At 34.9% G+C, this 17,391-nt stretch overlaps 1 protein-coding gene across 1 annotated transcript in view; it reads left to right on the top strand.

The window, feature by feature from the left end:
- Positions 1-117: 117 nt before the first annotated feature.
- The window catches only part of LOC111034862 (paired box pox-meso protein), a 27,729-nt gene continuing 10,455 nt past the window's right edge, over positions 118-17,391 (top strand). The window contains exon 1 of the mRNA XM_022316263.1: positions 118-872. Within this exon, the coding sequence (XP_022171955.1) occupies positions 812-872 (61 nt within the window). The 5' untranslated portion in view covers positions 118-811. The remainder of the gene's footprint in view (positions 873-17,391) is intronic.

The following is a 17,391-nucleotide window of genomic DNA, read 5'->3' on the forward strand; positions in this document are numbered from 1 at the left end:
CGTGTTCCAGCCTCCTGCGCTCCCGTTGAACCGTCGCCGTCAAGCCGAGGACCCCCACCCCACGCGTCGGTCTCACGGATTAGGTTAACCGACCGTCGTAAACATAATAATACGATAATGTGTTATATAGTGTTAACGCTACGCCGGTAGTCGTATTGGCGCGGCGCAGTGCATAGCAGTGTAGCGACGACGACGGCGGCAGCTCATACGCGTGCATTTCGACCTGTGACCGTTACATATTCTATTCTATTATATCGTTTTGTGTATATTTTCTTACACGTCACGCGCGGCCACAACAATCATCGCATTATCGCTTAACAATAATATCGCATCGTTATAATATATCGTCACAGCGTTACGTCGCGGCCACGCATTACAGCACTGCACCGGGGGACAGTCGACCGTCGCGTGTAGGTACGCGCACGCCAGCGCTACGGTTACGGATACGGTACGTTGCTACTCGCGGCGCGCGCGATAAACGTTTAAACGCACGCGAGCGCGCACCCGTGTCGTCGCGTCTTAACGGTCGCGTTAATCGCCGCGGCGGCGCGACTAAAGCCATACACCGTGACGGCGGCGCGCACAGCACCGGTAAAATCCGAGAAAAATATTCGTAGTTATCGTCCGGCGGTACATCCGCGACGGTCTTACCGCGATCGCGGTCGATGCGCGTCACGTGAAAGCAGCGAGAAGTGCGTATGCTGCTGCCGTTGCTGCTGTTGCTGCAGCCGCTCCGGCTTTTCGCCCGCCTACGAAGACGATGCTGCTGGCCACCGACCGATAACAGAGCTGGCCACACCGCGGGGGGCGCATGGACTTGCAGCACCGACAACTGCGACACCGTCAGTCACCGTCATCTGATCGCCCTACAGGTATGTTCTTATCGCGATGATATATAATATATATATAATATTACATACTGCAGTGAGTTCCAAAAATTCTCAGGAATCTCATGGCGTACAAAGGGTCATTGTGACTGAGACCGTCACGCTTCAAGATATTATATTTAAATTCAGTTTTTACTTTTTTAACATTACGTATAATAATTATACAGGAAACCAATCCGAAATTCCTCTGTTGAAAAAACAGAATTCGGGTGTATCGATTTGCCTTAGGGTGGTATATGGGCTTTTTCCGGTTTATACTCTATATTTTTAGAATAATGTGTGAAATACCTATCGTAGGTACCTGCATAGTAAAATATTTATGTTATAATTTATTCCGAGTTATGTCAGGTACGGGGGACGTTAGATTTAACGTTTAAGACGTTCATCGTTATTCGAGTTTCATTAAATAAAATAATTTGAACGAAGCCTTATGCTCGATGTCGATCCCTCGTATCTATACTTTTACAGTGTATATTATGCCATACCCGGGAGTCTTTTATAAATATTATTAATACTGATAAAATCAATAGTACACTGCAGCTGAAGTGATGGCTATCACGACTATTTTCACGTGCTCGTGTTTTCAATCGGGCTCACGCGCCGGCAGTTGCAGCTCATATAATAATATATAGTTTATTAATTATTATAATAGGTTTAATTAATATAATTGTTAATAATTAATAATGCGTACACCTTTGGCGGTAAGCAGATTCCGACGCTCAAGTAGATTCAATGCTTTACCGAATACAATTCGCTTTGATGAATAAATATGCACCCGATAAGAGAGCTGACCGGACCGTCGTCTACCATTCGACCCACTGTAGTTTGAACCGGCGGCCGGAAAAAGCGTCTGTAAAAATCGGCGGCGGTACGTCTGTAGATGAAGAAAAAACGCGACAGTAATATTGTGTAGAATAAAAGTCGGAGGTGGCCGCCTTTTGTTGTTAATCAAATAAATATATTATATATACATTAATTCAGCGTATTCACAGTTCATCGGTTCACGAATTAATTAATTAATCGCGCGGCAGCTTCGTCTTATCTATCCGTACCACCACACCGCAACCGTCTTTGGCTCATCGTCGTTTTATAATAATAATAATAATTATTATTATTATTATATACAACGGACGGAAATGAACCAGGGGCGGCTGATTATTTTGCACGTAGGTACGTATTATAATGTTTATCGCGTAATACCTGTAAGCAAGAAAAATTGTACAATATCAGTCACTGTAACATATTATTACATATAGGTAGCAATAATCGATTACACGTCATTGTGCCGTCTACAGGTATAAATTATGACTAAATGCATAATAATAATGTTTATGTTATATACCTACTCCGCAAAGCAACACCGCGTATGAACATTTTTCGACGGGTTCACGTGAACGCAGCTAATTAATATTAATAATTTCATATTGCAGTACATCGTGTTATAGTACATTTATTATTATTGTTTAGTATAAAATACAGTGATTTGTTTTACATTGTTATTCTTCAATGAATAATGTATTAAATATACATATGTATATAATATATATTATGTACTAGTTTATATATTTGTGAGCTGAAGACCATAGTGCGTTTAAATTATGAATTATATAATATGATTTACATAATAACACTTAAAGTATAAGTCATTACTAGTGTTTTTCTTTCGAAATTCTTCGAGCACGAGAGCGGAAAAAAAAATAATAACGAATCCGTTTCAAAGGGATTGTCGCTGTCGTCGTGGTATTAGCGCGTGTTTACGTTTCATAATTACGCGTGGGCGGCGTGGGCGTACGCGCACGGGAAACAAACGCATAACCGTAATAATCATAATCGCGTGTGTAATCATTTATAATTATAGCTCCGGCCGTCACAGATTTGTCGTCGTGGATGTTGGCTCGACGCCCTGTCGCGTATGATATAAGTGTTTTTTTTCTCTTTATACTCGATTTTTTTTGTTTTTTTTTGGCCGTCTATTATAATATTATACGCGCGAGGCGATATAAATAATACAACACAGGCAGCAGCCGCGGCATATTATTTTTTTCGAATACGCGCACACGTCGTGTACACTTATAATAATAGGATAAAAATTATGAAATTCTATTACTAGATTTTTAAGCCATTATTTTTGCGGTGGCATCGGCTTTTCGCGCCATACAATGCATCTCACACATCATCAAACCTATAAAATTGTTACTCTTTACCACCACCCCAAGTATTTTCAAAGAAGACGGTAAATATGAAAATCACTTTTTTGTTCTATCTAAATACTTATTTTATTACGTTGTTTTTTATTTTAAATCGTTAAATTTGAGACATTTTTGATTTACCAAAAAATATTTAGAAGATATCTCGCTTAGCGGTGTCACCGTCATTTATGCCCTCTCAAAATTAAAAGGTATCACGAACGTCTATGAATATGATATACAGTATGATATAAAAATCATATGCTTACCCCAATGAATTTCTTAAGTAGGTAATACGTTTTTTTCAAATTTCACAGAATTTTTAGAATTTTTAAGGACCATATTTTCACTTATTAAGTTTTTTTATTTAATTTAAGGAGCGTCCTGTGTTGACACAAACTTCTGTAATACCTACTAATTAAAACCAATTATTTTACTGAAAATTACTAAGCAAATGATTTTTTTTTAAATTTTAATGTATCTAAATCAAATTGTTAACTCTTTAGTAGATGAGTTTGTAGTATGTAGTATTTACTAAGAAGAAAACCCCTTAGAAATGGTTCTGAAAAAATATATAATATATATATGTAACATTGGATTTCTATGTGATAATAGGTACTTCCACAATTTTCACAATTATAAAACACGAATGAAGTTTTTAAATTATCATAGCACACATTAGTACTTATAAGTATATAGGGTATATAGGATTCATAGGTAATTGGTATGTATCTTCCAAACAATCGTGGACCCATATATTGTCATTACTACCTGCACAAAGATAAATAACTCAAAAACTACTCATTTGAATTTCGATTAAGATACATCAACATTTTCAAAAAAGTCATCCGAAAAACAATTTACAGGAAAAAAGATTGATTCTCGACCAAAAAATAAGGTTCCACTTCCACCGTAGGACATTTCTTATAGGAAAATGGGATAAAAAAATCTAAGTACTTATTTGAAAAAATTATTATTTAGCTCATTTGGCTAAATATCAGAATTTGAATAAATTGATTATTGAAGGGAAATGTGAGGGTGAGTATCTTGGTGCGATTCACTCTGTATATAATATTTAGTATAGTAATGTAGGCTCGCATTTTGTACCTATATACAATATACTAACCACTAACGTATAAGCGGTACTTACACATATGTACAAATAAATGTAGGTATATATACCCATATTCGATACGATTTATCCTGCTCATCACTTAACTGTGTGGTAAACGAGAGCGGTCTGCAGTAGTCATGTTTGCGCTCGTTTGTTTGTCGATTTGTTTGTGTAATACCCGCTGCCGCCAAAACAGCAAACATCGACGGCGTCGCGACGACGGTAGCACCGGTACCGCCGGAGGCTATTAGCACGGCTGTGAGGTATATGCAAGGTGGCAGCGTATTAGCTGCACATAGAAACACAATATCATATTATTATTATTATTATTATTATTATTATGATTATCCGTCATGGAAATAAACCTTTTAATTCGGACGCGACTGCTGCGATAACATTGTACACGGATGACTACAGTGCAAACACAATGGGTCCGCAGTGGCAGTGATGGACGAGAGTAACACATAGGTACCTGCAGAGATATTATTACGGCGGATTATATTGCTATGTCTGCGGTGACTTGGACCATAGGTCATTCAGGATTGACCCCGGCTAAGCCGAAGTCCTCCGACCAGCGTTTCCTTCTCTGTCTCATTCTCTCTCTCCGTCTCTCTCACTCTCTCTCTCCTCTCTCTCTCTCTCTCTCTCTCTCTCTCTCTCTCCCTCGCGCGTGGCGATTCCAGCGAAACGTACAATATAATGTAATATTTTACAGAGTAGCCGTCGTCGCCACCGGCGCCGGAAGTCGGTTCCGTCGTATTTACAAACACACATTGTGGCGTCTATAAGCCGCGCATAACAAAATATCATACAATATAAATATAGTGCGAAGGGACAGCCGCGAAGTAGCAGACAACGGAGAAGACGGTCGACGCGACGGCGGAAAGACACACAATATATCCAGTGGATGTCGTTTGTGTAAACCCTAGACACCGCCGCCGCCTATATTTCGTGCCGTAATAGCTGTATAACATAATATAGGAACGAAGCCGTTTCGACTACTAATAATATTCGTAATTATAATTGTAACGGGGATCCCTCTGTTGTCGTGTATATTATACTTTAACCACTCCTCAGCCCCCGCCGCTGCCCCGCGGTCGTGCGTGAAAACACGTGTAAAACACGCGCGGGACGGTGGTGGTGGTGGCGGAGGCGGCAGCAATAAATGAGACGCGCGGCGCACACTGCAGGGCTGCGGGGACGGCGGTTGCGGTGGCGGTTGCTGCAAAGAAACAAACCGGCTAATTATAATGTAAATGTGAAAATGAGCGACTGCCTTCAAAGGGACGGCGGCAACGACCACAATTATATTACACGACTGTGTGTACACCGCTCCTCGCGCCCCGCCGCCGGCCCACGCGGGATCGCGAAGCAAAATATATATAATAATATCGTCGCCGCCGTCACCGTCTTTGTTCTAATGCCGCCCGCCACCCCCCCCCCCGTATTCCACCGCGTCGACCGTCCACGGGCACATATTATACACACACATCGGCCGAGGTTGTCGTCAAATTAGTTTGCTACTGCTGCACCCGTGCGTGTGTGTGTGTGTGTGTGTGTTTGTGTATGTGTGAGTGTGTGTGTTTTTGTGTATGTGTGAGTGTGTATACGTGTGAGTGTGTGTGTGTGTGCGTGTGTGTGCGCGCGTGTGTGTGAGTGTATAAGAACAGTATCATACGCCGAGGAACACAAGAACCGGCGGATAGATGACAGCAGCAGTAGATCACATCGGCCACAGCGCCGCCGCGCGCGTCTAATGTCGTGTCTCGCGGCGTGTGTGTGTGCGTCGTTTTGTCGTGTTTGTCGCCGACGCCAATTAATTATAATCATCTCCGCGACTTTAAAAAACCACCGCCGCCGCCTCTCACTGTTGTACATTTTTATTTATCCGGCGGCAGCGGTGCCTTCTTCCATTATGATGTGCGCGGCTCGTTTCCGTCGGCGTTTGTCTCCCCCCTCCCCCCTACCAACAGTTCCGGTTCCGGTTCCGGTTCCGTTGGGTTTCCCGCGAACCCGCAGCACCGACGTGGGTTGTGGAAACGCTGCGCTCTTTTCTAAAGCAATGTTTGAATTTCCGTACTCGGGTTCAAAACTGGTAATCCTCGAATTGCACTCGATCCGATAATACAGTATAGTTATTACTTATTACAAGACGTAATTGTCAAATTTGAAAATAAACTAAAATACCTGTATACATATATTATTTTGATATTAAACATATATGCATATATTGCAATTGTAAACATTTATTAGTTTTTAAAAAGGAACTCATTTTGTATTGTTACTTTTAAATTTTAGTTATATGTAACTGTTCTGATACTAAGTTAGGAAATCTTACTCTGCGAGAGTACTTAGTTCCTGGTTTCTAAACATATTTTAGTTCATCTACGAAGTAAACTATATAATTCCATATTATACAACTTAAAAAGAATTTATAAAACAAATTGCTTTAGATATTAAAAATACGAATTGTTATTCCGACCATCGACTGATATTCATTGATAATTAGGTTTTATATATTAAAATGATCAGAGCAAGTGCAAATTGAAGTTTGAACATTGCCATTTACCTTTCTCTGCCAAGAGTGCGATTCGACAAAAATAAGTGAAATTCGGCCTTATCTAGCCAATGATGTACGTATATAATCGCATAAGCGTATACGGTATACTGCATAGTCATGTATAAGATTTTGTTTTCGGTGCAGCACATATTTTTAACCGGTTCTGCAAAACAACAAGCTCCCCAAAATTTTTCTCTCACTATGCTAACATGTGGTAAAAGAGTGTGCATGACTTTTATCATTCGATAATAATATGACAGAGTAAAATACTAAAATATTTAGTATTAACGCATACAAATGGGTTATTGACTTATGGTAATCTATCTATTAAGAGCACGCTACCCAGATAACCGAAACCATGTGAACCATCAGCAGAATACGCTGCCGAATTACGGGAGGGTATCAACTTAATTGGATCCTTTGTCGTTGCACAATGTCCCGAATCCTGAGTGAAAATCGGTAATCTTATGTAAAAACATAATAATGTAAATGGATGTATATTTGTAGTTTGTACGTAAGACCATCTGTATATTATGTATATCTGTCGTACAAACAAATGCTCGCACTGATTTATAAATAATTTGATCAACAATGTGGAACATATATTTTTATTTTATTTTAAATTCAATATTTTTTAAAATTATACATACATACCACTATGAAAGTCTATGAATAAATATTCAGCGGTCCATACTAGACACAAAATAAATTGTCAGGTGCACCGCACATGACGTAGATGTGACGCGTGTTACGGGGGGGTGAGCACTGAACTGCACGCGTGCGAGTACATTTTTGGAATACCGAAAGTCGCGGGTGAGAAGGTCTATTCCTGCAGCAGTCCATCGTTTTGACGCAGAAAAGGGTCGCTTTTGAGTACGCTGCAGACAATACATATCCCTAAAATACCTATATGTGAACATCATATTTGCACCCCGGACTCGGCACTCTTCTGAGGAAGCGTACAGCAGTGCACCAAAGGACATAGGTTAATAATATTTATAATTGTGTGCGTATGCGGCAGCTGTAGCGCATTACGTCTATACTATATATACCTATACATAGTAATACGCAGACAAGCAGCTTCTTCTTTTGCTCTGCAGATCAATAATTAGGATCCGGCAATATACTTTAGGTTATATCTGTACATACATATTGACTTGGAGTTCGCTCATTATCTCAATCTGATTCTCATTATCTCTCGTCGTATAGTCCCCGTTCATTTGCCGAACCTATATATATATATATATATATATGCATGTCATAATAAGGGTTAACCATCTAAATGACACATTCGGCCACGAACGTTATTCTGCTGCAGCTGCCCAGGGCGAGTGTATACATATGCATGATGTTACTGATGTATAGGTAAGTCTATACACATCGTGTCCCGTGCTGGGCCCCTAAGAGTTATTATAGTCTGCAATTCTTTCCCGTTTAACTGACATAATATTATATTATATTATTCTGTGTAAATCCATATAGTATATAATATTTTTAAATGCTATGTTCTATAAAGGTAGTTCTGTATAAGATTGATCGTGTATACATGGATAATTTAGAAGCCTATATTTATTTACTTTTTAATGATGTATAGTTTATAATATGATTATTACCTTAATATTTAAACAATATTTTTCAAATCAGAGAAAAATCAATACAATTTTCTTTTTTACTCATAATTTATCGATATATATTTTACTGATAAATCATATTATATATCAATAATAATTATAATGTACATTCAAAATATTTCCAAGTTTCCATAATATTAACACTCTTTAATTTTCAAGTAAAAAATAATACATAAAATTGATATACATCCAAACCTGGACATAAACGAGTTAAAAGTTAAGTTAACCTCAACTTTTTAAAATTTAATTTTCATTAATTAATTTTTAGCATAACTGATTTTTATTGATATAAACTAAATAAATAAAGAGTTAGCTTTAATAAAATAAAATTTAGTTCACTTATAAATAAATACAATACAATTATTATTGATGATATATTATATTGCATAAACACTTACTTTTTATTATTTTAAACCATATAACTATACATCTTCTATATAAAAAAAAAAAAAATAATAACTTAACTTAAGTTAATAAGTTAACTGTACATTTTCAAGTAACTTTTAACTGAGTTAAAAAAATTGATTTAACTATTAACTTTAAACTTTCTAAAATGTATTCTAACCACTTAACATAACTCAATTAAAAATTATCATTAACTTCAATAGTCTTGGGTATATCTGGGCTTATATTTTTCAATACTTTCACCATACAATTTTCCAAATATTTTTATTCGTATTAAGTTATTTAAAGGCATATGAAATTTTTGAATTGAATTAGTTTTTTTTACATTTATGATTTATGTCAATTAAAAAAATCGTCACTTTATCAAAAAACTTCAACATATTAGGTTCCATTTAAGTTTTTGTTAGTGTAAAATAAAAAAAGTTGATCTTAAATTCACAATATTTTTTATTCAGTGTCTGAGCGGTTAGAGTCTGATAAAATTCGTCAAAATAATTTTGAGTTAGAAATTAATAAGCATTTTTTTTCTTATATCTAAGATTTGAACATTTTATACACCATTCCCCATACGTTTGCCTTTTTTTAACAATAAAATAGTGTCTACGCAAAATGAAATTACATTTTTACGAGCGTTTGAAGTCCAAATTATAACATTGCATGTTTACTCAATTTCTCATGGAACAATTTTCTTATTTTGTTGTGATTCTAAAACGAACATACGTAAATACTTGAAAGTTACACCAATGTTTATTACATAATTTTCTATACTCGATGAAATTTTAAAAATATATTGATAATAAGTGTCAATCAGAATTGTTTATCGTATACGATAATTTTATACCATTCAATTCAAATTTAAAACGCTAATGTATAGCAGAGCGTTACCCACGTATTCATTTTTTTATATTATGCGTTTGTATACTGGTTTTTCGTCGTCGCCGGTGGTTGGTGGGTGGCACTGTGAGATCGGCGAAGGCGTAGCGTCTGTCGATTAACTTTGTCGGGGTAAAAAATATTAGTCACTACCCTAGTTCCCCCTCGTTGTCGTTATTATTTGTTATGGTACAACCCATTTTAGGCCAAAACTATTTTTATCGTAATAAATAAGGGTGGATATTGGGTTATGGTTTTTTTTGGGAGGGGGAATATTATAATTACTTATTAGAATGATTATACAGAATAGGTAGCACAAATAAATAAACTCCTTGAAATTTATGATTTTTGGATACTGAAATTTATATAATTAATTATTCGTACATTTTTATGTATACTATTACAATAGTTCTTAGTTATTTTACCTTTATTTATTAATTTTATTACTATTTTATATTTCAGTTAAAGACGTTTTAATTTGTTTAATAACAGTTATGAACCAGTATTTTATCATTTTTAGATATTTTTAAGTTGATAAGTTAAAGGTGTTGTACTTTTATATAATCCAACACCCGATTCGCAATCAGTTTTTAATTATAAGAATAATACGATTTAAAAACAATAACTGTAATAGTACCTATTATTGTAGAAACATTTTTCAAGCATAATAATATACAGATCTGAATACTCTAGATTGGGATTATCATTTAAACATCAACAGCAATGACACACGAATACATGATTATTTATGCTTATTATAAAAATCTCTATTGTGTATATATGGTGTAAAATCAAAAATGTATATTTATGTTTCATCAAACTGTTAGACTAAAAAATATATACTTATACAGCTAGACGTACCTAATTTTACAATATCTCTTAACAATTATAACAATTTTATCGAGTTAATTTTCAACGACTTTCTATTTCTATTTTTAGTATTACGTATTTATAAGCAATACATTATAAATTCATTTTATAGAGGTACATGGATTGTTAAATTTAATACATAATATTATATTAATAATATTGATTAGCAATTTAATGACATATTACAAAGTCTAAAAGGTATGTATAAAGGCCAAAGGGTAATATTGTCAATTATTTGTAACAATAAAATAAGTTATAATACTATCATTATAGGTAGGTATATGATAATATTGTTTTCATGTGCTAAAATTTACTTTTATTTAATGCTTAAAATCGTTTTACTGTCAGGATATACACAATTCAATATTTTATAAATTGTATTTTCTATACTTTAATTGATCATTTTATTTATGTCACACATTTCCTTTGAACTTTATTAATTTTAGTTTAAAATAGGATGTCAGCGGGTGAGTTATAACTTCTTAAAATATTTAAAATGTTCATAAGTATCGGCTTAAAATTAAAACATCAATAAAATCTAATTATATAGACGCCATAGATAATATTTTTACATTTAAGTTTGATACTTTGATAATAGGTCATTTCACTCTAACATTAAATCTAACAACATACAGTTTTATTTGTAGCTAAACGACAATTTGATGTGTTGCGTCTTGTGCTTAGTTTAGAGAGAGAATACAAATAGTGCATAGACGCATCCTCAGAAACATAACTCAGAAATACAATATGTTTATAAAATTTAAATTCAAAGTTTTATATAATCTCGATTTTCGGAATCTAAAGTTGTATCAAAATACAGGTCCCACTTAGGAATATTAAATCTATACATTAAATCTATTATCTATATATATATGTTCTATATATACCCATTATTGAGTATATTTGTTTACCCTGGACTCTGAATCTACATCTATCTATGCATGTCAATACTCCTAGATTAGTACACTGGCGGGAACAGCTGACTTATCACATGCATTTACTGTCATTCCAATACACAACCTAACTACCACATAAGCCGTGACAATTATTTTCACTCTTCTATTATATATTGCCTGGGGCTTGAGATAATTAATATAAAGGAACATATTTTTGTATTTTCCAGGAACGTTCAAGTATATGTTTATACTGTCTATATTGTGTACAAAATACAAAATGTATAACACGTGTGCAGTTTTTTTTTGTGTTATAAATTTTTTTATCACTTTTTATAAATGACATAAAGAGATTGCCTTTAGATCACCTTGATTTATTACAAATTTTACCTCATCTGCCAGCGAATACCTTCGGTAGTAAAATGGTTTTCGAATGTCAGCAAATACAAGCATTAACAATCACAGAGATATGTATAATATATTAAAATAACAAATTTAGTGATATTACGAGTTGTAATAAAATATTACGTACTTGCATACAATACATAAAATAAATATAATATTGCACAGTGGGAGTGGGTAACAAATAATACTCATTCATATACAAAAAAAAGCAATTTTCACCGTGAATTTTAAAATTATTGTTAAAAGAAGATTTTTAAAATGTGAATTTTAGAGAATCATTTTTTAGTGAATCATAAAAGAAACCAAATTTCAAACTCATAGCTTCAACGGTTCCGGCTAGACGATGATTAATCAGTCAGTCAGGACAAGTTCTTTTGTGTATTGAATAGGTATAATAATAATATACATATTCAAAATTGAAGTAAATTAAAAATGTATTTAGTATTTACAATAAATTGACACAATATCAATTAAATTTAAATTTAAAAAGCAGGTGTATACCACCTCTACCTACACGCAGTGGTGCATATATTGTCATATTACATTTTTTAGATGGGAGGTTCACCCTAGGTTACTGCAGTGGTCTTGCTGGAGATCCTGAAATTATGTCAACACGTAAAAATAAACTATTAAACATTGCATTATGATGTATTACATTATTATATGTGCTTTGATTTGCATCTGATGGTTATTAAAAGGGGGGGGGGGGGTTGGAGGAGGACCCCTTGATGTACTTCGTCATAAAATATTTTAAACACTTCTTCGCTACTGCTTACACGGGAACCCAGCTATATAGATGTTACAGTATAGTCGTATAGATTAAGTCGTTGGCTCCTAAGTCCGATCAACAAATGTGCAGCTACATACCATACGATATGGAGGATTTTACAAACGCTCATTCAAATTGTTATTTAAACTGTCAAATTTTCCATAATCAGCTTAGTAAACATTCTGTATAGTCCGTAACGCCGCCTATCAACTGTATTGAAGCTTTCATTTATATTATAATGTACATTCATCGTGTTACTGTTGTTGTTGCAGGTAAATAGACCATTCACGCGTGATCGTATGCATATCACACATGATATACACATTATGTATGTACCGTGTCGATGACTCCCCACCGTTCATAAATAATATCATATTAGTACCATATCGCGATTTCACCAAGTTTTTCTTCAGTAGCAGTTATACGGCGGCGTGCACGCGTCGTCGCGTCGTTCTGCTCTCTTTTTTCGTATCATATTTTGTTGTCTCTGACTAACCGACGCGCCTTCTTTGCGCCGTTGACGATTAATATTTCACGTGTATACCGCCGTACATATAATAATATAATATTACACGGCGCGCATGCATGACGCAATGATACTTACGCACGAAAACTGGTTATAATATAATATGTACACATGCATACTATATAATATACATATTATTATATTATGGCCGCGTATTATAATATCATACGCTGCGGTATTATAATGCAGTGACAACGGCGAAGTTTTATTTTTACGGTGACGATTATTAATCTTCGTACGCGTCATTACGATCTCGGTACGGTCGACTTGCGAGCGCGTCTCTATTATAGACTCGACGGCAGCCATCCGGGTCCGATGCCGGCCGCTCCGCACGCCACCCCCTAGAAGCATGTCCCCCCCCCCCCAACCCCGCCCGGCGCAGCCCACACCGCCGCCGTGTAATGGATTCGTAAATGACGCGTACCGCCCCTCGGCGGCGGCGGCGGCGGCGGCGCTGGCTACACACACACACACACACACACACACGCACACTCACACCAGTAAACACGCACACACGTCGGATAGATAGAGCCGGGCGATTGTAATTATTTTCTTGGCTCGCCCGTCCGTCCGCCCACCCGCTCGCGGAGGATGCGCCTACTGTATACAGTTATTTATACGCTCGCGTGAAACGTGAAAACGGGAAATAAAAAAATAATAATCGACCTAAATGCACAGCGGCTGTATTATTATTATTACTATAACGAATACCATACCATATCATAATAATTTATTGTTTATGTACGGCTAATAATAATTGTACCCATTATGTCGGCGCCGCACCTCGCGTATGTGACGTGAACATATTACAGTAATATGGGTAATAGCATTTTTACACCCATCACGCATTGTGCAATAATCGTACAAGAATATCTCGATGATTGGTTACATTTCTTGTGAGGGACTTTTAACTTTCTTGTATACCAACTCATGTCCGTCAATATTTTTCACGTTCATTATGCCACGCGTTTTCCAAGTCCTCTCGTAGAACCTCTTCTGGTGGTTTGATACAAAACTGTACAGAATATTTACTGAAGTAAATTCAAATAAATAAATAATTGTATAACGTTAGTATAATACCTCTATGGCTCCATGTACATACGAATATAATATATTAGAGTACGCGCTGTCTGAATCATCTGAATACTTAATTGATTTCCGGATTTCAATAAAAGCTGGTGTGCAAGTTTATATAATTTACATTGGCACTGCACAACAGCGAATTCTTGAGATGGTAATGGACCAGTAGCTGGTTTTCTCGAAATCATTCTCTGCGCTTTTATATATCGGTATACAATAGTTATAAGCTGCAGTGGCGTTAGTCCAATGGCGTCACGAACATTTTATCCACGAGGACAAATATTGGATAGCTACCCACCCAACCGCAAACGTGCGTATGTATAATTTTTAAGCCACGTACAACTATGGTGTTGGTGTATATCGACTATTTATAACTGTATAAGTATGAAAGTCCATGCAACAATTCTTGTATTCTTGATTCCATTTCGATAGTTGATAAAATGATAACACTACACGTTACGCGATTAAGTAATAATGCCCAGTGTTTGTGTTTTTGGCTTGAATTAAAATCTAGCAGAGTGCTATGGACATTTTTAACATGTTACTAAGATTTCAAATTTTAAATTAAAAAATAAGTTCTTTTGCTTATTTCGATGATTTTTTTTAAGTGCTTTTTTTCTAGAATTGTTTTGCTTTTTTTGTTTATTAGTACTTTGGGGTCACGCAAAAGCCTGATTTTTTGTTCTATGTTGTGTCTTAGTGTGCATATTCTGATAGTGTGTAATTTTTGACTTACCTATAGCTGTAGGTCTGTGGGTACATTAGTACTCAAGTCATCTTTGTTTATTTTTAATAACCATTGATTGCATATGATGTTTTTTAACAGATGTATAATATTTAAAATTCCATTTAGGTAATAACTTCAATGTCTAGCCTATATTATTATTTATTTATTTGTAATACATTTACGAGTTGCCTCAATTCAAGAATGAAACACTAAAATAAACAAGCAAAAGGTTTAATAGATTAAAATAGAAATAGTAAAAATTACATTGAAAAAAAATAATAATAATAGTAAAATTACAATACACTTATTATAATACAAATAAAATAAAATAATAATAATTCAAAAGAAGAATGAAGAGTTCTCGTTGGCCAGCATCATTATCATGTACAAAGGTTGTTTTTAAATAAAGTGTTGACCTAAGTATGGAATAGAAAATAATGGAAATGCCGAAGATTCCGAGAAGGGACAAGCAAATTGATATTAACTAATAACAGTGGAGCATCTATATCAGAATTTGTATATTTAGACAGAAGAATAAGATTATTGTCAACCCTTCTATCTGGAGGTAATGATTTTAAGTCTTGAATCAAAAAAACAGAGGTTATATATATGTATATATAACATGATACGTCTATTGGCGCCTATTGCAGAACTCGAGGTCCTGGTGGAATTTTATAGATCTTTCGGTTCGGGAAGCTGACCCCGTGTCCCCGTCCTCTCTTGGGGTGGAAATAGTCAACCTAAGGCAGGGGAGACACCTTCTTGGTCTAAGGGAGGAGTGTAATACTAAGTGAACACAACCGTTAAACGAAATGGAGTCATTACCAGTAGGCAGTTTGACAAGTCTGAGTGACAATTTCTGAATTCTGATTGCATCGTCGTCCTTAACTTGTTAAAATACATAGGTTCCAAAAAAAAGGGTCACCCTATTAAGTAGTTTTTTACCAAAAAATGTGGTTAGTGATACCTAAACGATAATACTTAAGCATCTGATATGGTAGTTAGTTATAGGTACGCATTATTGCTGACCCGGCAATGCTTCGCTATTGCAAGATTTCTCAGATATTAATATTTATTAATATTTATTTTCTGGATGTTAAATAATTATTTTTATGTTAGACCACTTTTAGTCGCGTCTCCGTGGTAATGTAGCCATATAAATTTAGCGTCGCCATCGCGGATTCTTTATTATATTGTAAAAAAATTATATCACTCATAAGACGGAAAAAGACTGCCGTGGTAAACCTGACCCTGTACTTTAAAGGTAGTTTTACTTTCGTCTAGGCATTTTCAAAAATGAGAGTAGTACGTTAGTATTAACCTTCAATCAAATGTACAATCAATTACGCCTTCAAATGATTAAACCAACCAACAATCTGAACAATCAACAATTAATAAATAACAATCTAAATCGTCGCCAGACAACGCGAGAGCACAATTAAACCTGCCGCACAAAATGTATATATAGGTATACAATTTACAAATTTATTTTAATTAATAATAACTAATTACTTTATCGAAATTTTTATGCTTTAAACCTTCTCTGTGATGAAATTTTTAATTAAAAAAAACTGCACGACCATCCAGTAAGTAGTTGCGGAGTTTATGGCCCGAACAAAAAAAAACGACTTAATTTTATAATAGTAGTATAGATTTGGATATTATACTATTATTATCGTACCCCACGCTAGGTAAATACTCTATATGAATAATATTTTTTATGACGACTGTGGATAAGCCGTTGAGTGGCTATAAGTGCAATAACTCAACCATCTTGGCAAGCAATTTGTGAAAATTCGATTAGTTATTAGTTATTTTTTTTACAAATAACTAATGTAACACCATTAATTATAAATACTAATAATAGATAATCAGATAAAATTAATCGTTTTTTTTTTGATAAATATTATAATAATTTTTTATTATTTCACGTTGATACCGACCTGCCTAGAAGCATCTGTGATTGTCGAGTTTGATTGTTATTTATTTTCAGCCAGCGACTATTTCTTACTAAAAAGGTATAGGTATACAATTTACACGTTTATTTTAATTCATATTAACTAATTATTTATTAACTTTATCGGACTAAATTTATGCCTAAAACCTTCTCTATGATGTCCTCTGTAATTTTAAAAAAACTGCACGACGATTGTCTAAGTAGCTTAAGAGTTTACCCTGAATATACAAACAAACGCTATCATTTTATATATTAGTATAGAATAGATATAGATAATGTTGAATACACACAACACAAAAACATATAACTTGTATATAAACAGTAGTTAGGCCCCTGGAAAACTGTTTGTATAACGCGATGAACTACTGCACCCATCAAAAAAATGTGCCGAACAGCTGTGATGAATAATTCCTATTATTACTTTATTTAATATACAGTGTAACAATAATATTTACTGATTACTATTATAATATTAAAATTGCAATTCAACGTGTCGACACATCTTAAG

The sequence above is a fragment of the Myzus persicae genome, unplaced genomic scaffold (assembly GCF_001856785.1).
Source record: "Myzus persicae strain clone G006 unplaced genomic scaffold, MPER_G0061.0, whole genome shotgun sequence".
NCBI classification, from domain to species: Eukaryota; Metazoa; Arthropoda; class Insecta; order Hemiptera; family Aphididae; genus Myzus; species Myzus persicae.